Source organism: Streptopelia decaocto (assembly GCF_964273445.1).
Source record: "Streptopelia decaocto genome assembly, chromosome: 7".
Taxonomy (NCBI): domain Eukaryota; kingdom Metazoa; phylum Chordata; class Aves; order Columbiformes; family Columbidae; genus Streptopelia; species Streptopelia decaocto.
Genome location: NC_138661.1, coordinates 27,538,904 through 27,565,092, shown reverse-complemented (window position 1 = coordinate 27,565,092; position 26,189 = coordinate 27,538,904). Strand labels below are relative to the sequence as shown.

General features: G+C 37.6%; 1 protein-coding gene across 2 annotated transcripts in view; it reads right to left on the bottom strand.

Moving 5' to 3' along the window:
* BAZ1A (bromodomain adjacent to zinc finger domain 1A) overlaps positions 1–26,189 on the bottom strand; it is a 64,550-nt gene that overhangs the window by 22,397 nt on the left and 15,964 nt on the right. For both annotated transcript variants that reach the window (XM_082057628.1, XM_082057629.1), the window contains 14 exons: positions 21,979–22,122; positions 17,258–17,359; positions 15,955–16,042; positions 13,989–14,123; positions 13,238–13,340; positions 10,373–10,539; positions 9,470–9,565; positions 7,526–7,664; positions 6,933–7,079; positions 3,576–3,671; positions 3,223–3,447; positions 2,416–2,581; positions 2,033–2,146; positions 763–887 (listed from right to left, as the gene is read on the bottom strand). In XM_082057628.1, coding sequence (XP_081913754.1) covers positions 763–887; positions 2,033–2,146; positions 2,416–2,581; positions 3,223–3,447; positions 3,576–3,671; positions 6,933–7,079; positions 7,526–7,664; positions 9,470–9,565; positions 10,373–10,539; positions 13,238–13,340; positions 13,989–14,123; positions 15,955–16,042; positions 17,258–17,359; positions 21,979–22,122 — 1,847 coding nt within the window. The remainder of the gene's footprint in view (positions 1–762; positions 888–2,032; positions 2,147–2,415; positions 2,582–3,222; positions 3,448–3,575; positions 3,672–6,932; positions 7,080–7,525; positions 7,665–9,469; positions 9,566–10,372; positions 10,540–13,237; positions 13,341–13,988; positions 14,124–15,954; positions 16,043–17,257; positions 17,360–21,978; positions 22,123–26,189) is intronic.

Genomic DNA, 26,189 nt, shown 5'->3' with positions numbered 1-26,189 from the left:
ATCCCAGGTACTGTTAGGAACTGTACAAGATGTAGCCTTAAGTCCATGATCATCCAGGACTTTCACCGGCACAGACACGAGCACAAGGCCTTCATGGGAGAAAGACACAGATAAGGTAGCAGGCCAAAGCCATCAACAATTCATCCTCCTGTGGCAGTATCTATGTTTAATTACAAATCACAGGCTATGCCATTTACTGCGCCACAGCTCCTACTAGCACACTGTTGAGGAAATTAAATCTGTGGAGAAACCTAGTTGTACTCTTGTACAGAAGTTATGTTGCTTCATTAACAAAGGCAAATTAAACCAAACCACTCAATGTAACATTTTTTTTTCAAAATACCTGTTGTTTTTGCAGCTTCCTAACAAAAATCACCAAACCCACACCACACCCTGTTAGATGAGACTCTTAGAACTCCTTGTCTTTGAGTGCACTGCTCATAACTGTAATGGTTTGTCCAGCAACAGCCCGGGCTTTTTTTTAGACAAAAGAGGAATCCGGAAACCAAGTATGGAAGACAAGATGAAACAGAAGTGTGAGACACCATACACCTGACCACTAGAACTACATCAGGCCAGCTCAATGCTTAAGAGCCCATTAGGATCATGTCTGGGTGGGTTTTCTGTTTTTCCTTTAAAAAATCTACAGGAAAGATTGATACTTTATAAGAATTTGCTATAAAACCCAGGAACTTCCCGGGTGCTTGCACACGTGTGTGTGTGCATACATGTACACAAATGAAGAAAACATTATAGCATTACCTCTCCCTCGTTTTTTGTTTGGTCCCAGCTCTTCTTCATCCTCTGTCATTGCGTCCATGTCTTGCTCTTTACGTTCAGCTTCTTTGCTCTCTGTACTAGTATCAAGGTCTTCCCGTTCCTCCTCCCTGACACAATAAAATAAAGGTAACTAAGTGATCAGCCATGTATTAAAAGCTGAATGGAGTGAAGAAAATACACACTAGAATACAGCATCTTCTATACAAACAGTATTTACCTTTCAGAAATATTTAAGCTACTCAAAGACCTATAATGCTTTTTAAAAATAAACTTACAAGTCATAGAATGTATTAAAATCCAGAAGAAACCCACTAAACTATAAATGGGAAGTTTCATATTAAAGATTAAAAACTGTTCTTTGCTATTCACTCTTTCATTTGAAGAGCATTAATATAATCAGATCCTTTCTGGAGACATCTTAGTGAAGTTCTACTGACCTGAATTATTTTTTTCATGACTAAAAAAATGTGTTTCCTCCTCAAAATGTATACCATTTTATAAAATGCTTATTACACATTTCCCCCTTATCTAGCAAATGCAATTAAAAACCTACACAACTACACACAACCATTAAAGGATAACTTGGGTTTTCTTCAATTACAGCTTCAAAAACATAGCACAAATCTGTCTTTGGCCCATGCTCACCTTTTGCTAGCAGATTTATTTAACTAACTCCCTTCCTCAAGCAGGTAAAGATACAGTGTTGTATACACACTTTGCTTTTTTTCTGGAATCATATACAGGTGCCTGTGCATGAATCTTACCACCTGAAACCATACAGTTTTATTAATAGAACAAAAAACCTTGATTTTATGGAAATCATCTGAGATAACACAGCATTTTTTTTAAATGCTATTAAATTTGATTCATAAACTGTTATGTGAGGTCAGTATTATCTAGCTCAGATCAATTCCTCAAATTAGAGAACAAACTAGAATGGTCTGTTATGAAGATATTCACAGATAAGAAATAAATGCAAGACAAAAAGTAATACAAAAAACCCCACAACAAATTAGATTTTGTAAATTTCTCATCAGCTGGTAAAATTATGAGTACAATAAAAGTTGATTTTAAAAGAAAATCACTTTCATAAAGCAATTCTACTAGGAAGAAAAATAAAATCAACAGTAAGGGCTATATATTTAAATATAACTTCACATATGACCACATCAGGGAAAATTACATAGGTAAGGTCTGGGCACACAACTGAAGTGCTGTATCATATATGTCACAGTAATACTATGTATCATACCCAAGAGGTACTTCGACAGCAGGATTTCTTTGCTCCTCTTCCTTCAGCTTTTCTTGTTTCTCTTTCATTTTTAACTCTTGCTCTTTTAACCTTTCTTCTTTCCTCTTACGTATCCTAATAAAAAGAATACAGAAAACCAGTTGCAATTCATCTAGTATCTGATCTGGCCACATCTTTCTTCTTTTATACTACTGCGTCATCTAAAAATAACAGTAACATGGGAAAGGGCAACGCTTAGCACAGTAAAGTTTCACTCCTGTTTAGGGTCTCGAGAAAACAGTATAAAACACAAACACTGCTATTTTTTCTCATATGCCTTTTGAAATGGAGGAATTAATCTAATTTGTAGCAACAAAATTTAGCTTTCCGTATCCTGGTTTTACCTTGCTGCTGCCGCCTCTCGTTCTTTCCGATGCTGTTCTGCCTTTAATTCTCTGAACTCCTGTTTTGCCTGTCGTAACACGTCAACAGAGTCCTCAATGAAATCTCGAGTGGAGACGAGAGTCAGAAGTTTCCCACAGAGGGCATGAAGGATCTTCATCTTTTCTCCTAATAAAATTCAGACCAATTTTTATATTTCATCATACAATCAATAAATAAGCCTTAATGGTACACACTCCAGACTGAAGATGGGTTCTCGCTCAAGAAAAAGCAAACAAACATTATTAGTGCACCAGCTGCACTTGCAAAGAGGCATTTCCTGAAATACTTGCTTTGCTCAGAGATGCAACCCTTCTTTTTTGATTTATTAACTTTTAGATAAAACATAATCTTCAAAACTGAGATAAAGGAACAGCAGATAATAGGTTTTTTCTCCATTTCCAAATAACAAACAAAAGAGCCAAACTAGAACAGTAATAAAAAGCAGGAGATGAATTAAATACTGAGATGCTTCTCCCAGAGAGATCCCCTTCTGCAAGTAAAACTGACATTTTTTTTTTTTACAGTATTTTTAAAAGCTCCTCAGAGGTAATGAGACTGCCTTGCTCCGCCTATCTCTGATCTGGTGGGATCTGCTGCTTGTCGGGGCTGGAGCACAGGGGGTAGTCTAGGTGACCTCCAGAGGTCCTTTCCAACCTAAATTATTTTATAATACAGTACATTTTGACCATCATTGATCTGAAGCAGTTATAAATCTGATCACTTGATGAGCGATCTAATCACCTCTAACATTTACTGTCCTTTATTACCTGGCAACAAATCATACACTGAGGTACTTGAAAGTTTCTTCAAGAGACCAGGATTACTCAATCTCAGTTCCATGCAAGCATCATCAGTAGCATCAAACCCTCCTCGTTTCTGGTAACGGTATTTTGCATTGGCTGATGTTACATCAGCACCCGACGCTAGAATGTGAAGTCTGAGAATCTCAGAAAGAGTGCAGCTATCAAGATCCAAGTTTTTCAAATTGCAGCCTACAGTTGAGAAGAGTGAACAGTTATTTTATATAAATACTTAAATTCATATAAATATAAAAAATGTGCTTTAAAATACAGAGCAAAATAAGAACAGTAACAAAACAAGAAGTGAAACCCACACATACCCTGATGTAACTGGGGCCATGCAGCTGCCAAAGTTGCAACTGCAGACAGTGCAGATTTTGTGGGGTCTGCATCTTCATCCAAAGCCTCTGTTAAATCTTTAAGGAAATAAACACTTTATTCTAGTGCAAATTAAAACTTGTACTGTGGAGGGGAGGAAAGCAAGCTGTTTTTTAAAAGTTGCAGACAAAGCGAAGGGGGCCAATATTTACAAAAGCATCAATGTATTCAAAACTCAATTCAACATCCAAATTAAAATTTACACATCTTTAAATGCAACTAAAAATCCAACTAAAAGCTAAGGACATGCACCACATGCTACACACTGTTTTCCCTATATAGAAGCTGTTACAAAGCAACCCCACTGCACAAAACATGCACAATGGCAACATAAAAACAGAAACAAATCCATAAACACACTTGAAAGCTAAAGCAAACAATGCAAGAACACCTGTATTCTATCATTATTTTGTTTTTCGGAAAGACCACCTAAACCAATCAGATACTGGTTATCACCATTCCCTTTATACTTTTAATCTGTAACTTAGATATAGCCTTACTGTTCTGCACAAATACAATTACTAAGGCATGACAAAAAAAACCTGTATTTCACCAAAGCAAGCACCTGCACTTAACGAGGAGCATCGCACATGAGTGAACTGACCAAGGAAGCAGAGCAGAGAAAGGGAGAAATGGCAAAATTCCTGTTTCTTAGACAAGTTTCCTTAGCACATACAGGTATTTCTCCAGAGGGCTGGCACAATTCTTTCAGCCTTGTATACTGTTTCAACAATTTCACTTTATTCAAGTCCAAATCACTAAGCAGTTAAAAGTCACCAAGTCATTAAAGAGACACAATCCAAACTAAGACTATATAAAAAAACAAATCCACAACAGAGTCTTGTATGATGATTGATGTTGTTTGAAAACTGTCACCCAAACATTGCAAAATTAACCTCCACACCTCTTCTCTCACTGTATCCGCGTAACAGGGTTTGAGAAAGTATTATGCACACCAAAACCCCACATTCACAGTGTTTTCTGTTGCAGAAACACTGCCTGTACAGAATTTAAGTGAGCAAAAATGCTGACTACTACTAGTTTGGTTCGCCAGAATTACAAAGCTGAGAACATGTAGTTCTTTTGCAGGAAAGAAGATGTCTAAACAAGAGTGATAAGAAATGAAAGTTCAAAGGCAAGTAAAAGATTAAGTGCCCTGCCAACAGCTCTGCTGAACAACAAGTGAAATGGCAGATTTTTGCAATTGCCAGCCCCATATAATCAAATTAAAATACAAAAGTTATGTCACATTTTTTGTGATCAGTTCTATGAATAATTAAGAATCTAATCAACTATTCTATGATTACCTGATAATGGAATCCTTGCTTATATTGTCCAAGCAAGGCTCTCAGTTGTTAAAAAAAAAGTTTAATTGCTAAATTCAATGGTAATTAAAATACAGTCTATATTTGTTAACTTCATATCAAATAGTGTGCACGTTTTATATAAAGACATTTTATAGATCAAACATAAATCTTAAGCATGAAAATACACAGTCTTCAAGGGAAGAATTAAAGGAGCCTTCCTGTACCTCACGCATCTGCCTTTCAGGGGAACCACAGGATTCACTTGACCTCAAACTGGAAGGGCTCTTATGTTCCCATCTACCTCTAATGAAATACAAGATCAGCATGAAGGGTGAAAGCTTCTCCTTTAACTAGTCAGCAGTCTGGCAGTCCATAAACACAGGACACACTGGACTGGACAACAGCACGGTGACAACATTTGCCTTCCCTTCCACCAAGCACCGCAGAGGGTGAAAGAATTGGGAGAAGTCTTAGACCTCAGATTCAAAACACAGAAAGTACATACCAACAGTAACATCTTAAAATATTTTCAAGGCTCCCAGTCTGGTGCTTCTTTCTACCTCCTCACACTAACACACAGTTTTGAGAGACCATCACTAGATGCTCAATGAGCATAACAAAGCAGTCAGACCAGTTCTCTGGTCCACAGCAAGGCTTTATAAATAACCGAGCTGAAATAAATAGGCAGAAGCACCTTGCAAGGGCATTAAAAACCCAAATTGTGCAAGGGCAATATACAAAATACTGTAAGTTTGCGTTATTGACAAACTCTTTCCAAAGCACTAGGTGGAGTGCTCTCTGGAATGAGGCTTAGAGCATTCACAGACCATCGATCAAACCACTGAGCTGCCTGAACACAGAAGAGAAACATGTGACTAAGGATGAAAACACACATATAGTGTCCCAGACCACATAAATTTGGAACCAAGCCTGCAGTTCCTTCTTATCAGTGTTTAGTGTACAACAAATGCCTCTGAAAACGTGGGCAACTTCAGCCACAGAGTGAAGAGCAAAGGCAGAGTAACTGTGAGAGGTTGAGAGAGGTTCTCCTCCCCCTCTACTCTGCCCTGGTGAGACCACATCTGGAATATTGTGTCCAGTTCTGGGCCCCTCAGTTCCAGAAGGACGGGGAACTGGAGAGAGTCCAGCACAGAGCAACGAAGATGATTAAGGGAGTGGAGGCTCTTCTCAGTGACAACCAATAATAAGACAAGGGGCAATGGGTACAAACGGGAACACAAGAGGTTCCACTTAAATATCAGAAGAAACTGCTTCTCAGTAAGGGTAACAGAACACTGGAACAGGCTGCCCAGGGGGGTTGTGGAGTCTTCTTCTCTGGAGACATTCAAAACCCACCTGGACACATTCCTGTGTAACCTCATCTAGGTGTTTCTGTTCCGGCAGGGGGATTGGACTAGATGATCTTTCGAGGTTCCTTCTAATCCCTAACATTCTGTGATTCTGTGAAAAACACAGATGGCAGAACCTAGGAGCTGTGGATGCACACCAAGTCTTAACGGACAATGAACATAAAATTCTTCATTTTAACTGTGCTGGGGATTTTTAATCTAGTCAGGTCCAGATTTTTTTTTATAGCTACAGATAAAGACCTTTGAGAAGATTTAGGAAATTGCTTTGTTTCCTGACCCTCAGGAGAAACATCTAACAGTGCTAAAGGAAGAGGTGGAAAGTGAAGAAGAGTTTTGCCTCACCGCCAAAACATAAGCAGTGCTGTTAAAAGCTTATTATGCTTTGTTGGATACAACTGTAGTAACAATGAGCTTGTTTTTTCTCTACTCCCCCGCCTCGACCCCACCTTCCATGCCCAGTTTAAAGCTTTAATTTCAGTTAAAAGAGAAAAAACAAGTCAATTTGCATACAATATCCATGCATAATAAGACAAGGTTAAACAAAAGAATGCCATAAATCATGCAGTTTAAAGTTAATTCCAGTGGCATTTCAGTTTTTCAGCAGTAAAATTAAGTATCTGACCTTTGGTCTCAGCATCAGCTATTTGATCTTTGGCCACTTCCTCTTCCTCTTCGGCCATTGCCTGAAAGATGGCAGTCAGGAAGAAAAACAGCAATTCACATAGTGGGCCTTCAGTGTCATTTCCTACAAGAGCTTCCTCTAAAACTTCTGTGAATAAAGTTTAAGAAGCGTCACTTTTACCGCAAAGTTGGAAACAATTATGCACTGAAGAGCGAAAACATTTTTTTTCTTCAGGTATGATAATCAAGTTACTGTTCCATAACTTATTACAAATATTCCTAAAGTGATTCTGTCAGGACGAGTGCTGACAAAACAACATTATTTTATTAATATTTAACTGCAAGAATAAAGTACAAGTAGACATTTTAATACGTAGATTAATAGCTTCTACATTTAAATGAATTTTGATTTTATAAACACTGCAGAAGTTGACTGTGAAAAGTGGATTTATATGCACGTGTAAGCACTGACATTAAAGCTGTACAGAAAAAATTTCAGCACTAGTACTTGGGTGCACTTAAGATATTTGGATGGTTGGTAGAACAAGGAACATCACAACATCTGGGCACCTTGCCACATAAACAACAACTTGCCTAAAGTCACTCCTTCAGGAAATTCATCTTGAAGATCAAAAAGTTCCCCAAAAGCATATAAAAACTCCAAAACCATCAGAGCATCACCAAAGATCTCAGGAGGAAGTCTCGTCTTCACTGGCATTGGAACAGGAAGTTCCTGTAATCCAAATGGGACAACTTAATATTGCATTTGGTTTCTGCAGAGTACACAAGTGATTGAAACTAGCCTATGATTTTAAGGAGTGTATCTGTTGGGTTTTTTTACATTTACTAAAAACAGTTCTGCAAGACATATAATCAATTATTATGGTAACATCTGTGGTAGTACTGACTTCAAAAACTGAAGAGCATGCAACATAGACATAAATCTTTTGAGATAAAAGTTTATTAATGTTTGAGACGTTGAATTATTTTGTATCTTCCTTTAAACGAATTCAAATGCACTACAAGTCAAGAACACTGGCTGTCAAGATTTTTCCTTTAAACATGCATTATTTCACAAGAGTTTTGAATTTAATTTTGGTGGAACTGTCTAGACAAGCAAAAATAAACATACTCTTTTAAAAGTTACTCATTATTGCTTGCAAAGACAAGCAAACAAAACCCCATCACATTCACATAAAACCACACCCATCTAATACTAGGATATGCAAGATCATGTCTAATGAGCCAGTGTTCTGGTACTTGGGATTTATGAAAGACATTTTAAAGGGAGCCCATGTAACCATGTGACAAGACCACTGAACAGAGACACCACCTCCAAATCTCAGACAACAGTGTCTAACACTGAGTTTGACTTTCAAATTAGTATCTTGATGTAACTCTTCAAGATTTGTCTTCACTTAACATTTCTTAGCAGACAATTTCCAGAAGGATGGCTCCTTTCCACAATGATGGCAGTTCACAAACATTAACAAGGAGAACGCCAAATACTGTGCTTTGAGAAGAACACAGTAAGGTATTTCATACTTTTCCTGAAAATGGATTTTTTTAAAAAGCAGTATACAGGTGGATCTTTCTTCTTGCTTCCTCATCTACACCTATCTGTATTCATATTCTTGTCAATTTTGACTGCAGTGATGACACTACTTTCCCACCCCTCCCTGTTTCTTTTCCAGCTGAAACACAGCAGCACTGTTTTGCAGAGCTGTCTCTCATTTTGACAAAGTTATTCCCTTTCTTCAGTTTCCTCTTTTCTCTACGCAGCTAAGAGTTTTTCCTCACATATTCAAGGGCCTATGCAGATCTCCTTGCAAATATATTCATTCTTGTATTCCTCCCTTGTCCTCTTTGCACTGTCATGTTTCCCTGTGTATCTCAAATAAACGTCCGTCCTTGCATTTGACAAATTTTCCCTCCTTCACTATCCCCTGTGGCAACAAATCATAATAAAGTGTACATAAATGTGTAACGCTAGACAATCTTCCATTATGTACAGCCACACTATATTCTTGTTTAGAACATTAAGTTCTTTTGGACATAAATTCTTGTTATTTTCTCCAGGTTTCTAGGATCATTCAGGAAGATGCTCGTTAAGCAAGGACACTGTCAGAGTTTAAATCAAAAGAATGCCACAGAGAGTAACATGCTAACGTCCTTTTACATTTTTCAGCCAAAAATTTGGTTTCTTCATTACTCAAATCTTTTAAGTAACTTGGGTTTATTCTAGGTGAGACCACGTTGTACATTTAACAGAAGAGTCAGGCATACTGAATACCTTCCACTCAGTAACATCAGCATTTTAAAAAGACATCTGTTCTATGTTAAGACTGAGAACAGCCTGTAAAGATTTTCTGGAGAGTGAAAATACAGATGCAGGTGATCCTTTTAGCATCGGCACTGGGAAATATTACACGACTGCAGGTGATTCACAACCCCGAGCATTCAGATCAGATCTAGATCTGCCTCTACATTAGGCACCCTGTAAAGTATAAGTTTGAGCAACTCCAAATTCATTCATACCTTAAGATCATCACACTCCATATCTTCCCTAGGTTTACTCCATTGTTTCAGGTATTCCACATATTTTCTTTTTTCTTCACGCAGCTTCTCTCTTTCCTGAAAGAGAACGTCACAATTGTATTTGAAATATGGTCAGATCACCCTACAATAGTTTCTAGAACTGCCTCCTTTATGATTTCAATCACACTGAAAAATAAAATGAAACCATTTTTAATTAGAATGATTTGTTTTTATAAGAAGATACTGGCAAAAATGTTTCAAAGTAAACTCTGGTAACACTTCGTTGAATTAGACGTGTTTGGGTTTGGTTGGGTTTTTGTTTGTTTGTTTTGTTGTTGTGGTGGGGTTTTTTGCTTTTGTTCGTTTTTAATGGAAGTGGCTGAGGGAAATAAAAAAAACCCAAAACTAAAAATAAGAGTATTTATTAAAAGTTGCCACAAAAAAGACCATCAAAATTGATCATGGATGTGGCTGTGGTGAAATATAGTGGAATAAATAATTTCTTCACATTCAGAGTGAAAAATTCCAATTCAAAGAGAAACCACATGGAAACCCACAACCATTTAATACGCTGTGAATCTGATGCAGTACAGTCTCTAACAATTACGTAGAAGACAACCATCAAATCAAATCCTGTCAGGGGTTATTGGCAAAAAACTCCCACCCCACCCCATTAATTCAGAATTATGTTCAAAGTGAACTGTTTGTGAACTAAAATTATATAGAGAATATTATCCAGAAATACAAATCCATAGTCATTTAACTGCCTATTCTTCAAAAGTACATTTCTATGAACTGAAAACAGTTCATGGAAAATAACTTGAAGCAGACAGCAACTAAGAAACAAACTAGAAAGACATTATCTTGTTCCTATATGAAACATATAAACTGCAAATGCGTTACTTTTTCCTTTTCTATTTTGAGTCTCTCTTTCTCTTCTTTCTTCTTCATCCTTTCTTCTTCCACAATCTTCTTTAATTCTTCTCTCTTTTTTTCCTTATCTTCTTTTTCCCTTTTCCTAGCTTCTATGGCATTTGCCTTCTCTCGTTTTAATTTAGCTTTTTCAAAAGCTATAAAGGAAAAAAACAAACAAAACAGTTATTTTTCTTTTATAAAATGTTAATTTTATCTAACTGTGCTAAACAAACTAGTCTTTTTATAATTACCATATGAAAAAAAGATATTGTTATGACAACTGAATTGTTTCTATGCCAACCAGAAATTCAATCACTTGAAAGTTCTTTAGAGAACCAAAATTTTAAGCCAAAGTATTACAGATGTTTTACAAGGTTGTCATCACTGTAATAAAGTCAAATTTCTGTTTTTATACGTATACAGAAGTTTATTACTTGTGCATTGTTTTTTACCAAGTGACCTATAAAGATGAGAATCAATTCCAACTGCATATAATTACACCAGCATAATTAGTAATGACTGCCTAATAAAAGCATGTCACAACTAGGTGTGGCATATAACCATGAAATATTTATGATAGTAAAAACCTTTACATAAGTGATCTTTAAATACATTAATTACTGAAAAGCCAATACATTTGAAACCTACTAAGTATTTCAGTGGCTTTTGTGCAAGTTTTACTTCTGCTACACAGTTTAAGATTAACTTTAATTGGTAAAAAAAAATGTTCTTGCCTGAGGAGATCAGATTTCTTTGCAGTTGTCTACAGCAGGATACAAATTTCCACTTTCTGTGACAGACAATGTCTGTCAATGTACACACACACACTAACAAATAAAAGGGTATCTAGGGGGCTTCCCATTTTAATTGAATAAGCAAGAGAGCTAGAATCATGAGTGAAGAAAATGAAAAAAGATCCTTCTGTTACCAAGAGGATGGCACTCAAAGATTTGGATTACATTTTCCTATAAAGTTCTGAAAATGGGTTAGATTGTTTTTTACAGATGGCTACTGTACATACCAGCGACAGCTCTCACCCAGCAAACAACAGCAGTAAAGCTGAGCCCTGTAGGTTTCTACATATTAAGGAGGCTGATTTTTCAGGGTACTTGGTATTTTGCTACCTTTTTACATTATTAGTGCAGTACTACAGCAGCTCTTTATAACATACTTTATGAATGTCAGTAATTGTCATTCCAATTAAACATTATTTACAGGTTAAAAGTTTAGATTAATATTCTATTACATTAATATAGTATATTTGAAAGTGTACTTTTAAGTTCATTGTATGGATGGTACCACACTTTTTAAACAACCAGTATAATGTGGTGCGGGTTTCAAATTAAAAAAACCCTGCATCTTAAAAACAAAAAAATTATTTTAAAAGAAGGAGGTTTATAATCATGGGCCAACATTGGGCCAAAACTGAACAACACAGAACATTTGACACCATGATATTTTTTAATTATTACTTCTTATTTGATGCATCTATCATAATTTTTTGGCCCCAGCAAAGAACAGAAAGCATTTACAAAGTCTGAATATCAACATGCTCTGACAGCTTTCTAGTGAGGTGGCAGAAAATACAAAAGAACACCTTTGGATCTCCATGTCATGCAACTTATTTCAGGGCTGGTTGCTCTTTCATTGTTTGAAACTATATGTTTCAGGCTGTGGGGGTTTGGGGTACAATAGCATAACACAAAGTTAAAAATTAAGCTAGAATATGTCTTAACTAGCCTTCTAGAAGCTGCAGTTAATGCCACACACAAAAAAAAGGAAGCAGCTCTGACATTCATGAGTGATTACCTTGTTTTGTGCTGTCCATTCCAGCACATAAACAGCTGACGATGCTGGTTGTGCAGAAAAGTGGACGCACGAGTTTAGTGGAGCCCATTAAGCCCCAGCGTCCCCACCTCCTAAGAAAAGGCCCTAAGTAGTCTCAGACAACTTTGCAGTTACTTAAGATGATGTTGGACTAGATAATTTCCAGGCACTCCTGCCACCCTAAAACAGTCTGTGATAACGGAAATGAGAAGCAGAAACCAGAAGTCCACTGAAACATTTCCACAGATGAAAGCCTTTTGTTAGGAAGGACATCAGCGCTTGCAATCCAGAAGAACATGTCCTTGTCTGAGCTTTCTCTCCTCAAGAAGATGCACCAGTTCATCCAGTTAAATCCATGCAAAAGGTATGTGGGCCCCCTTACTTCATTTGAAATAAAGTTTATATAGATCAGAAGCGGGTCAAAACTCAGCCAAAACGATTCCGTAAGTCCAAAATAAAAACCTCTTAAGTGATTTGTGCTCTCTTAATTGGAAAAATTCGTAAACAGACCGTAAGTAATCTTGCAGAACATTTAGCCATATCTTAAATATCTACCCATAAACATCTTCAGAAGGACTCAAGATTTGCTTAAGGATTATTATGGGTTTAAAAAGCATTGCAGTTCTTTTAAATTTTGATGTAGTTTTTCCATTTATGGATTTTCTTCACACAACAGATTGATTTTGTTAAATGCTAGTGTTTTGATATACCTTCGGCTGGTAAAATTTATACATGACTTAAGAATCCAAATTTCTGTAAGTATTTTGCTCTCTGAGATAGAAATCAACATAGCTGGACCACAAGCTTCCTACATTTCCCAAGTTTAGAAAAATAATAAATAAATAAATAATCCAGGAAACAAGCATTCTAACTACAGAAAGGAGCACTTTGCAATAGTGCTCTGGCATTGCACTCTTGTGACATTTTCCCTTTGAGAGGTACAACCCCAAAAGTACTCTAATTATGGCCTGCTCTCGGACCTGCAAAAACTGGTTCTACTAGTCATAGGACTAAACCTCAACTTACCCATGGCCTGCATATCTTCTTTTTGCTTCTGGAACCTTGTCTTTTCCCTTGGTACTTTACTTTTGTTTCCTTGGGTATTTTGTTTAGCAGTAATTTCATCCTCCTGATAGAGAATTCGGAGGGGGGGTGGAAAGAAAGAACATAATATCTACAGTGAAATGACCAGAAACAGATATTCCCAATTTTTCAACAGTTCTCTAAAACAAGAATAAAAACAGGCTGTAAGAGTTTCCCACAAAGATACTACAGACCCAGAGATCCTGCCTAATGGTGGGGAGGAAGGGAGAAAAATCCAACACTTTTCTGCCAGCTTTCTTTTTAAATAAAGCAGTTTAGAGCACTAAGCTTTGCTGTGTCTAAATACAGGGAAGTAACATAACTGTATCTGAGGTCAAGTCACATACTTGTATCTAGGAGTACAAATTAAAGGTTTTTAGCAAATTATTTATTAATTGTTCCAAGAAGGCACAAGTACTCCATGTGCCTTCACAACACACTGAAAAGCTAGTTTCTTGGTGGAATCACAGAAATAAGAAAGATAAAAATAATAAGATAACACATCAATTATTGTCCCTTCTACCAGCAACCTATTTTAATAGCAATTATGTAACATATCCCAATTCATCCTCAAAGTGAAAAAGTACAACATCAAACTTGCATTCCAATTGTTCTGAAAGTTCAGAGAAAATGGAAGAACTTAAAAGACTACATTGAAGTGTCTTCATCTGGAATTAAAAATGTCACTACTCACGAGACTAGCAGACGCCCTCTTTGGGGGTCTCCCTCGCCGTCTGCTTGCGGGACTGAAGACAAATGTAGGTGGGTCATCAGGAAAGAAGTAGGAGAAATTTTGTTCTGCTAGATTATATTTTGCAATTGATGTTGCCTTCGTAAGAGAGAGAAAACACATATTAATTGCTCAGTTCTTACATTTTCATAAGTATAAGCTAATGAATGAATCATTAACTCGCAAAAAAGACAAAGTAACTAGATTTACGATTGGTTAGCTTAGGATAAGAAATAAAACTCTGAAACAGTGTAAGTGTAGAGTTAATCCACCAAGTGGATAATAATGTAAGCAGCACACATCTGAAAATAGAATTTGGCAAGATTTCATTTCTTTCGATGCCTTTTTGCAAACACAGCTGGACACAGTCTTCCTAGCAAGTTATTGAAATATGTTGAAAATTACTTTTGACAGAGAAAACTGGAAAATAAATTTACTGAAGAATCATATGATTCTCTAATACTTTAACTGTTCTGGAAGAGAAGAAAATTTATTACTTCTCTCATTCTTAATTGTCAAAAGTTCATTTAAAGTCACCTTTAACCTGGTGACTTCAGGAACTCTACCCTTACAAAGTGATACAGATGAGGACACAAAGAAGATAATCCAAAAGGACATGTTCACATAACTGCTGAAATGCAAGGCAATCAGCAGAGGAACAAGGAGACACTCCACAAATGCCCTAACAAAAAGAATAAGACACATACACACACACACATATAAAATATAATGATTTTCCTGAGGCACCAAAAAGCATCACTAAAAGATCACTACACCCAGCTCACTGTATCATATCAAAGACAACATAACTGCTAACAAGCTCAAGGAAGGTGGTGGTTTATCCCTTTCAGATCCATTTTCTTCTATTTCCACTTCCTTAAAAGAGATAGACTTCAAAATTACAAACTCATTCAGAAATTCGTTGCTTTTGTTATTTTCCACAACTTTCAGAGGCAAGACTGATGCTCTCATCTCTCAGATCTTCCTTGTGCAGGACGAGCACTTACACAGCTGTATGAGGATTCTTCTTAAACACACACAAAATGCAAGATGTAATAAACAAACATGCTTCCTTCTAAAAACAAGACGAAGATCAGAAGGATTTCAGGGTCAAGGCTGCAATATGCAGTGCAAGGATGCAGGATCTCCTGTGGCACAGCAAGCGGGGCAAGGGAAATTGCCGCCTGCTTGGCTGGCATGGGAGAAGCTGCTCAATTCCTTCAGCACAAGGAAAAAAAATTCTCAGAGTCATCCTGCACAGGCTAAGATATGAACTTCAGCTTGAACTAGTGCTAAGTATCACCATATATTTCCACAAAAGATGACAAAAATATGCATCTTCAACACCAAAGGCCTCACCAAAAGCCCATTCCAGCCACCTGAACTCTTCAGTACTTCTGTCTCACTGAAGAACTGGAGACTTAATACAACCTATAATAAAGTATTTTCCAGCTAAAAGCATTACAAAATAATATTAGATTACTGTGCCAAACCAGAAATAGATAATTTTTATTTGACTTAGGAATACGAGCTGCGTACCTTGAAGAATGAAAACAACTTGTGTTAGACTAAGCAAAAATATATTATGTTTTAATAAATAACATTTTTCTAGGTAGAAGCTCCCATTTTTATTTTTGGGACTTTTCTAAACTGGTAGCTAAAGAAGAAATTAGAGAATTAAATTCTGCTTCATGTACAGAAAATTTACCATCTTGTTTACAAGCAAAAGTTTAACATAAACCTCTTTTTACAGAAAAAGTTGCAGTATTCATTGTTTTATTCTGGAAAAGTCAAATACCAACTCAACACTTACAAAAAGCTAAACTTGATGTAATTTTAAAAAGAGGTTCTGAGCAGCTAGTAGAGAAGAGTAAAAGAAAGACTGAGCAGGGTCAATATTCTATCCCACAAATGATTCCTTCTTATTTACCTTAGTTTTAATGACTCCATCATGTGGTTCACAGTGTTGTTTCAGAAAAAGTTTAAGTCTATCACGAGAAAAGAGATGTTTCCTTCGGCTGTATTAGGAAAGAAAGGTAGCATTATCAACTAACATCTTTAATTACTGTTTAAGTACAGCTGACAATATATGCAAAAACACAGGTAACAGATCATGTGACTGACTTTTTTCTCATTTTCTTAATTATAAATTACACCCTTACTATTGTAATTAACAGCCATTCTTCACAACCCCAATTCAATTAAAAATTTCCTTATGAACAAAACAAAAGCCAAGAAATACTTAAAAAGTTGGTTATGCATCTGCAATTTTTGTTTTGAAGATCCTGGTATGTCCTCTTTTATACACACATACAAACAAACTCCGCAGCCTATTCATCCCCACTAGATCCTCCAAACATTCCTCTCTGTCACTGTAGCTTTTAAAATCCCCAAATAAAACTCCAGTCTGACTGTCTCAGAAGAGGGTGGAAGCAAACAAGGGCAACAGGAGAGCAGCACCCACACCTCTCATGGGGGAAGGAAAGGCACAGAACTCTCAGGCCAACAAGGGAGAGGGGCACCCTGCTCACTCGGGCTGTGCCACTCCTGCCTACAGGACAGCGTCAGCTCCACATGCTCCCTGGCACCCCAGGGAACCCATGTTACTTCACAGGAAGGAGAAAACCAACTACACAGGTATGGTTAATGGAAAAACTAATCTGGATTCATGCTGGAACTAAATGACATGAAATCACTGAAGTCTGGTGTTCCCTGCCCCCGCCCCCAGCATCCGGTTTATAAAGTTTTGATGCACGATCTACTCTAAAAATGCATTAAATAAATTCAAGACAAAATTATTTAAGAAGCAAAAACTCTTTGCAGCTTTTTATCTTAAAGCAGTCTGATAACCAGCATCTGCTCCACCACTTACAACCAGTAATGCTACCACAGAGGGTTCACAACGCAAATAGTTCATCAATATTATAGAACAGGGTTCTCACACTTCATCTATGCCATCAGTCACAGCAGTAGGCACAGATGTCAAAAGCAATAGCCAACAACAGCACAGAGGCTTGTAAGGAGTTACTACCTGTGTTAATACTAGTAAAGCTTGGAACCCTTGGCTACAGAACACCCATGAAACACAGTATTTTGTTCCAGTACCTCTAATTAATAGTTCTAACATATTATTTTTAAATGCCATTCATTTGATACCAAAAACATCTTCCAGTGACTTACACAACTCACACAGTTATAAAGTAGGATTTTAACTTTAATATAGTAATTTTTACCTTAGTTGAGATGCTTTAACAATAACAGTCTCATATAAATCTTTTTTAATAGGTTCTACTTTGTATTTGAACAAAGAAGGATCAATTATGGCTTTCTTCTCCCTAAAAAAATTAAGAAAAATTACAAAGTTAACTACAATCACAAAACATCAGTCTTTTATTGTACACATTTAATATATTTATACACACACACAATGGACCTCTTGAAAATACAAGCCCTATTTAATACAGACTGTAACTTCCACTGGTACCAAAGAGGACCTGTTCACTTCTGCCAGCTTTTCTGCAACTAGGTATATTAATAGGTTTGCATCAAAGACAGTTCCTGCAAGGAAAAGGAAAAGGGATCAGAGATGTTGGTGTCCTTACCGGTAAGATGGGAGGTGAGAAGGGAAGGAAGAACAAAGGAGGAGATAAGTAATGATACATCCCTGTCCCTCAGAAAATTGTCTGTATTTTGGTCATACCGTGACTTGGTATTCCATGATCATCCTCAGATTCAAGATAGGAAAGCTAAAGTAATGACGGCTGTCGCTAGGAATTTCTTGATAGTGTCAAATACAAACTTGTCCCCTCACCATACATACACCCCTGTGTTTCCAGCCCTTTAGTCTAACAAGCTAAAGAAGGTTCCAAACAGATAATGTTCAAATACAAAATAAAAGGCCAAGTGCCCATGTTATACCCAAAGTAGATTATTTTATACATTCTAATAGATTCTAAACTCAAATACTGTCTGTAATCAAAAGCAGGGCCCAAAGAACAATCAATGGTTAACTCTTGTATCATTAACCTTTACTTTTTAGTTTGAGTAAAATCATTCTCCCACCTTCAGTGGATCATGTATAATGGCCTCAACCTAATTCCCAAACAAAGGTTTTTTTCCTGCTTAGTTTCTGAGTTTGATTATCTTAAGAAGTGAACATATTCCTGAAGTCCTCCTTCATAAATCCAAACTCAAAGTCAAAATTTTACTTAGTGCAGAGGAGGGAGAAAATGATCATCCAGTACATGTAGAAAGCTTTAAAAATTACATAGATTATCTAGGCACTTTGGCATAAATGTCATATTATTTTTGTTGTATTGCACTTTATAAAACATTATATAAAATACAGAAAAGTTAGCAAAGGTTAGACCCATTTTGCGGCAGATTCCATACAACGAGTCTTAACAGGACAGCTCTGACAGACCACCAGATCCCAAGGAAAGAATACAGAATATCTTGAACTTAATAGGTGAAAACTGGAACTGACTCACTCATATTACACTAGTTTCTACCACACTCAAGTAAATGCACCGGGCAGAGTCTTGCATTTTTTGAATGAGGTTATTCTGAACCACTAACAGATAATAATCTCATCAGCCCCTCTATTACTTTGATACAGTGACCACATGACCTGGATATAAGTTTCTGCTATCTTGTATTCAGACAGTATGGTCTTAAGGTAGCTTTACCAAGAAGCTTCTGAGAAACCTTGTCAAGGACTATCTATAGTATATGGTCTGAGTCTTGCTAGAGCTACCTATATCTTGTGGTATTAATAGAACTAGAAAAACTACATAGAAGAATACTGATGGTTAGAGAATCAAGAATGCATCTACAATGAATGCTGTTCTGCTTTTCCAAAAGAGGCAGTGGCTTTTCTTCTCTTTGACTAAGTTTGGGAATGGAAAAAGCTCCCCTGAAGAATGCTGGCTAAATAATGCAAACATTTGTCTCCTTATGCTCCAATGCAAGCCTTACACAGAGGTAACCTCTTGGTATATTGATCCCAACAAAAAGACGGTCTCTGTGCACCTTCGAAGGTTGCCACTGACAAGCTACTCTATAGTGAGCAATTCCAACTGCTAAGACATACCATCTCCATTATTAGATTCAGATAAAGAAGGGGTCAGAGAGGATGAAAGGAAAGAGGAAAGATCAGAATTAAAGAGGAGGAAAAATTTGTTCTACTGAAGACATTGTATAACTTTAATGACAAGTAACGACCACACTTTTTGACGTATCCTGTTCATAATTTCTTCTCCAAATAGAGGCAGAAACCTAGGTTGAAGATGGTTTAAAATAAATAAATAAATAAATAAAATATCAATAAGGTTTCACTCACATTTTTTTCAAAAGCTTTGTGACCTTTGCTTGCATTCCAAAATTTGCAGAAACAATTAACCCTTCTCCAAAATAAAGATGATACATCAAAATGCATAAACACCCAAATTTACTGCCAGAAACCAGCCAGCGACCCAACAAGAATTTTTTTCTTCTAGTATTTCTGATGTGGTTGATGGTTCGCACTACTCACGGCCCCAGCAGGAGGAATGCCATGAATTGAGCTGCAGCCAGTATTGTATATATTGAGCAGCACAAGCCCTTCAACCTCCAGCCTGCTCCTTGGTGCTGAAGAGAATGCAAGAGTTTGACCTCACCCCAAGTCCAGCAGTTTAAGGTGTGTACACTGCTAATCTACAATGACCACTACCCTACAGAACTAGAGGGTCCCAGGATCAATGGATTAAGACCTCAGAAGATTGCTGCCTTTTGCTTCATAACACGGGCCATACAAAGCAGCCTGTTTTTCTGAGGAGTGCAGGAGTGAGAGCATCCTGGCCTCTTCCTCCCTGTACAACCTCAGTTTTTACAGCAGAACACAATAAAAAAAAAAAAGGACAGCAGGAACACTTGTACAGAACTTGTGCTATTTCTGCCCCACACAGACAGGAGTAGGGTCAGAGAGAGGTTGGGATCTCTAATGACATCTATTTTCAGTTAAGATTCTCTACCCGTACAGATTCTTTAGGAAAAATATTTGCAGATGGCCCATCAATCTGTGCTGTGCTCCCCTTCCCCCTCACAAACACACCGAGCATCTGCTGTGCCATTGTTTAACGGCACTGCAGCTTCGCTCAAAGGCTGGGTCTCAAAACCTGGAGATTTGTGTGCAGACAGAGGCAGAACTGCAGTTATGCACATATCAACTTGACATTGGTTCCAAGGCAAATAATGTTGATACTCTCCACATCCAAGTTTCTCCATAAACAGCAAAATACAGTCCCTGAAGGATTAGGGCTGCAAAACGGTGTCATTCAGTTCAGTGGGATTCTTACTGTTACGGGCAAGGGTATAAAGAATCTTAGATGTCCATATAAAAAAAATTGACAACAATGCTCTACTTTCAGATAGGTTTTACAGGTACAGCAAATAATACTTCTCAAGTTTGCATAGGCCCATAATATATCCAGAAACTAACGTGTTACTGCACTCTTGCATTTATTACAAAAAGACTCACTTAAAACTTCCACTAAGCATTTTAAAGCCATAAGAGGTTTGCAATTTAAGTTTGTAGCATAAAAGTTAGTTATGCCACAGAACAGTACTTCCAAAATTTGTATATTCTCGCGAGATTTCTCCTTCTAAGAGAAATAAATTATTTTCCTTCCCTTCCCTGCATTATCAAAATAAGTAATGAGCTGGGGAGAACCACAGACTGACTGGGAGTGTAAGACTCAGTCTTACTACCAGCTCTGCATGCATGGAAGTGACAGCAACATAAAGGGATCAATCCAACAGTCAGCTCTGTGCACGCTTACATTATTCCAAGAATAACCTCCTTTCAAATGCCATATGCCTTATGGAATACAGAAAGAGCACTTATTTTCTCCAAGGCGTAGGACCTCTTTGTGAACAATTCGGACACTGCCTTCAAGAAATAGTGTAGAATTTTTAAAATTATTTATCCCATGTTATCTTCTTGGCCAAGTGAGGAGCTCCACCCTAGTTGTGCAAGGCACGCCAAGACATGGAAGCCCTCGTGCACCAACCAGTGAGAATAACTTCTGCATCCACACGGCACCTCACAGACAACGGCCGTTCCTTTAAGCCTGTGTGTTGCCAGATAGAAAACTAGGGCACACTTCAAACCCTCTTCTTTCATCAACATTGTGCTTGTGAAGGACAGATAACTTTCTTCTCATTATACTGCTAGAATAAGCCGCATGCATAAGATCAATTACTGATTGGTAAAGGGATACTCCAAATTAAACACTGCAATTATAGCCAAGAAGCTCTCTTATTCAATGTTAAGCTACTCCAGCCTTTCTTTCACAATGAAGAAAGCTTTGTACATTTTTATATTTTGGATGCAAACACATTTAGTCTCTGGAAAGACTTTTCAGAAAGTTACAGCAAGAGTATGTCCTCTTATAAGGCAATCTCAACTCTGAGCCCCATGATGGACGTGAAATAATAGATCATGCTAAATAGTACCAGACTGTAGAAATGCAGAACATAACTGCATTTTCCAAGCTATAGCAGCACAGGTTCTGCAGCACAGAGAGGACTAGTGATAGGTACATAATGTGAACTGCGAGGTTGTCCTGTGCAGGGACAGGAGTTGGACTCAATGGCCCTTGTGGGTCCCTTCCAACTATGATTCTATGATAGGCACACATGGCTCTTCCACCACCTGTCAACAGAAACACTGTCATTCCAAACAGATTTAACAACTATTATTCTGTAGGTACTCCGTTTCTCATGACATGCAGTTCTCTGGTAGATTACACATAGCATAACTGGCACCTGTGAACATTCAACTTGTCACCTTCGGCTGCTTGAACACTCATGAGCCACACAGGTAAGTAATTTGTTTTAGTCAGACCCCACCTCGTTTGCTTTAGTCCCATTTCCACCCAGCCCGAATGCTTTATACTGTAAAAGTATCATTTACCCATTTTGTGCAGAGCTATTGTGCGTTTCTGAGTCATCACTGTCACTGATGACAATTGTGTCTCCGTCAGTGCTGCTGGTGTGGCCATTTGCCATCCCATTGTGATGGGCTGGAGCTATGACTTCCAAAATCTTACATTGCAACCTGAAATAAAACAAAGACATTTTATTATCCTCAAAATCTTCCAGTAGTGCAAAGAGCCTAAAGTTGTAGCAGATGTTATTTTAGGAATACATTTATAACTGAATATTGTATTGTCTACTAAATAAGTAAATACCTAAGAGTCTTGCACTGAAATACTAGGTAAAATGTTAATTTTGTGAGTTCCATCCAATAAATGAAAAAAAAAAAAAAAAATCATCTGCTTACACAGCTACCAGCTTTACTACTCTGGACAGCAAAATAAGTCACTGTTAGAATTATTTGCAGTTGTATTTTTTTTTCTCTTTCCGTTCTCACTTGAACTAAAAAGTTAACTTAATGTATTACTTTAAAACTGGACACCAAACCTTACATTTATTTTTACAGCAGTCTAAGAAAAGCAAAAGATTTTCAGATCCCAAAGTATTTTTACTTATAAGAGATCATCTACTGCTGTCGATGACCTAAATAAACAAGGCTGAAATTATCATTATGCATCTAATCTTAATAATGGCCCATTTATCTGCTGACACATATTAAGGCTCCATCTGGCATGCACACAATTGACAAAACAAGTCTATCTCTTCACCATCCTGAATGCCAGTTATAAAAGGCAGAATTAACTACATATTAAAAAGTATAATTAATTGACACTTCATGCTGGGTGACTCTATTACAGCTGGTTCTTAAGCACTAACTTTCACCCCTTTCTGGAATTCCATGGTTCATATTTTTTAGTTTAATCTCCTCAAGCCTGTCTGCTTCATGAAAATTAACTATTGCAGTCAGTGGATGCAGTCACATACTATCACTAAAAGCTCAAAGGGTGATGGGAGAAAGAACACAGAATAATTCTCTTCTCTGGACACCAAACACTGTCACTTGAAATAAATAAAACGGAGAATGCAAGAAGCACAGGGCTTGAATGAGTGTGGCATCACGCCTAAGCTAAAAATAAACACACCCCCCCAACAAATCTATGACAGACAAATTCTAAGTGTTCTATCTGAACTGAACACTAGCAAAAAGGAAACAATGTCAAAATATTTCTTAAACATCTTTCTGCGAGCAGACAGTACTCTCTGCACACACTGGGGAAGAAAATAAAATAAAATAAAATAAAAAGAAGGAGAAAAGTTGAAAACAAAAATATCCTAGGTCGTATTCACTTGTGAATTTAGCCAGGAGCAGTAATGCAGTTGGTGCCCATAACTGTCCTCCCCAAATCTCTCTCCAACAGGGACAGAGTTCCAAGATGCTCCAACGGGATGTGCTACTTTAAAGCAATATGAAATAATTAAAAAAACCCACCAAGTACTATTAACGTGGTCATGTACCCCTGCAGACAACAATATAACCAGTTATCCATGGGGACACGAGCGCTGCCTGCGCACCGAGGACTGCTGCCTGCAGGAGCTGCCGTGCCAGCGCAGCCCCGATGCCCAAGGCTGGTCCGGGGCTGGAAGGCACCTTTTCCTGGCGAGTGGAGCTCAGGATAATTAACTGTGCTAACGTGAATAGACTCCATGTAAAGGATCAAGAGCACCCAAGTATGTAACGGACATAGAGCCTAGTGACTGCTCACAAAAGAAGTCCAAGGCCGATGAAGCTTAGTAAGGTCTGGCTCAGCACCAGACTGTGGCTGAGTCTTAAGAGCAATGTCTGTCATTAACAGTGTCTCGGTTTTCCAATATTTGGAACATCACCGCCTCCCCTTTATACTGCATAATACGGAGCTGACTACATAGCAGAATGTATTAGGCTGATTTTCTTAAATCCAACAAAGATCACCTGCTCAAAAAGACTTATTAGTAGAAATATTTTTGTTTCAGATTATAAAATATGTTTCCTAGAGAGTTCAGTTACATTTAAACAACACTTTTAAGTGTTGTTTGGGTTTTTTTTCCAAATGGAAAATAATCAAAAGCACCAATGCTTAAGACTAGTGTCACTTCTAATTTGTTTACAATTTGAAGCCCACTAGAGGGAGCGCATATACACTGAATTTGCAATGTGCACAGTAAAACTGCCACATGAAAGCTAACTTGCAACCTATGGTATGCAATGCCATGAAAGGATAAAGAGCCTAACATACACACACGAATCAGTCCTCGACAAAAATACTTTAATGTTTAGTCACTGAGTATTTTACCAATGCTTAATTTACATGTTTGTCCATCAGAGAGCCCTGTAATTTAGAGTATCACATCTCCTTCTGTAAGAATGGAAATTATATATTATATATACTTGATTCAGTAAGTAGCAAAATCCCAATACAGCTACCTCTTTTTTCTTCTTCCTTTTTTGTTATTAAATAGGAAGCATGACTAATGGAATAAACTACCACAGAAAGCAAGTGATTGTCCATCTTCTATGCCTTCATTCAAATAATTACCAGAAATCTTTGGTGAAGGAATCAAGTGAAACACACATTACCTGGCTCAATAAAAGCATAATCCAATGGAAGTTAATGGTTACTGATAGACAGGGGATTAAAGAAGGTGATGCAACTGCTCCTTCTAGCATTGAAGAAATAATAATCTATTAATTCTTTTTTTAGCCCTTGCTACTGTCAAGTCCTGGCTAGTAGTGGCCAATTCCCTGGGTGAAAAGAGGCAAAGACACTTGGTTTCTAGTACAAACAAAGGCCTGCTTTTCTCAATAACCTAATGATTCCCGAGTTCACTTATTACAACTCTTATTTTATATCATAAGGCACATAAAAAACAGCAGAGCTGAAATCTGAAGCAAGACACTCAAATTAAGCATACTCATGGAAATACTTTATAAAAAGGACATCTTAAGATCTTTACAGAGCTTACATCAAAGTCAAACCAAGCTCACTCACTATTTCCCATAAAATAAGAACTAGAGGCACCTCAAACTGAAAAGACAGCAGCATTCAAGCAAATAAATACATATCCTAATATCCCCCTCAGTCAGGAAGCACTTTCTTCAAATAGCAATAAATATTGTGAAAAAGCTTACAGCCACTCTAAGTAAATCCCAAAGGTATTCAGAAAAGGATCAGATAAATTGAGAATAGAGCCATCATGAACTTCTACACACAAGTCCCAGCAACTCAAGCTCAGACACTGACAGCTAAAAGCTAGAACAGTAAAACCTGCTAAAGGATTACCCTGTACTCAAAGAGTTTTGCGTACTGCTCTCTGCACTGCAGGCTGCTATCAACAACAGGGTATGGATTCCCTGACCAATCCCAAGGATGGCCTTTATGCTCACAGCTTTATTTTTTGCTACACTCAGAAACCAAGCTCTTTGAGATCTCTTATGTTATAGAAAAGAAGTGCCTGGCCTAGATGATTAAATCTGGGGTTTGTTTTGAAGAAAGAAAGGAACACGAGCCCAAAAGTTTTAAATGCAAAGCCAGAGGAGATAGTAGCTGTGCACATCCCTTCTCTCAAATGAAAAAACCTTAGATCTTGAATTCCCATGAATTTTGGGTAGAGCTGGTCAGATGCCCAGGTGAAAGAACGTAAGTGACTCCAGCAATCTAAGAGCAAGATACACTGGCTGGAGATGGTGGCACAGGACATGGTTTCTGCAGAAATCCAACTCCATCACACACTCTCTACAAGAACAATTCTGGGCTGTGCTTTGAAAAGCAGCTTAACACAACTAGCAGAAAACTTTAAGGTTGGGTGGAACCTCGTCACTCCCAGAACAGTAAGGAAACGGCAGGCTGAAGGTGAACAACAGCAAACTGCACCTGCAGCCTCAGGCTGCTGCTCTGCGAGATGCAGAGATGACTTAACAGTTCAACACTACCAAGGGGGAAATCCTCCCCTGCCATTCCTCTTTCCAGCCACATATTTGGTGTGGTGCTTGCTTTTTGTAGCTCTGGCACTCAGTATTGTTCATTGATTGCCATTAAATTTTATTACCTGCCTCCCACCTCAGAAAAAAAAAAAAAAAAAAAAAAAAAAAAAAAAAAAAAGGCAAACAAACCCAAAACTAAGCCAAGGTGAAGAGCTGGGTAAGTTTGTGTCAGATCAGCTACTTCATGTGTTTCCCTGAGGATCTGATGAGAACTACAGCATGTACAAGAA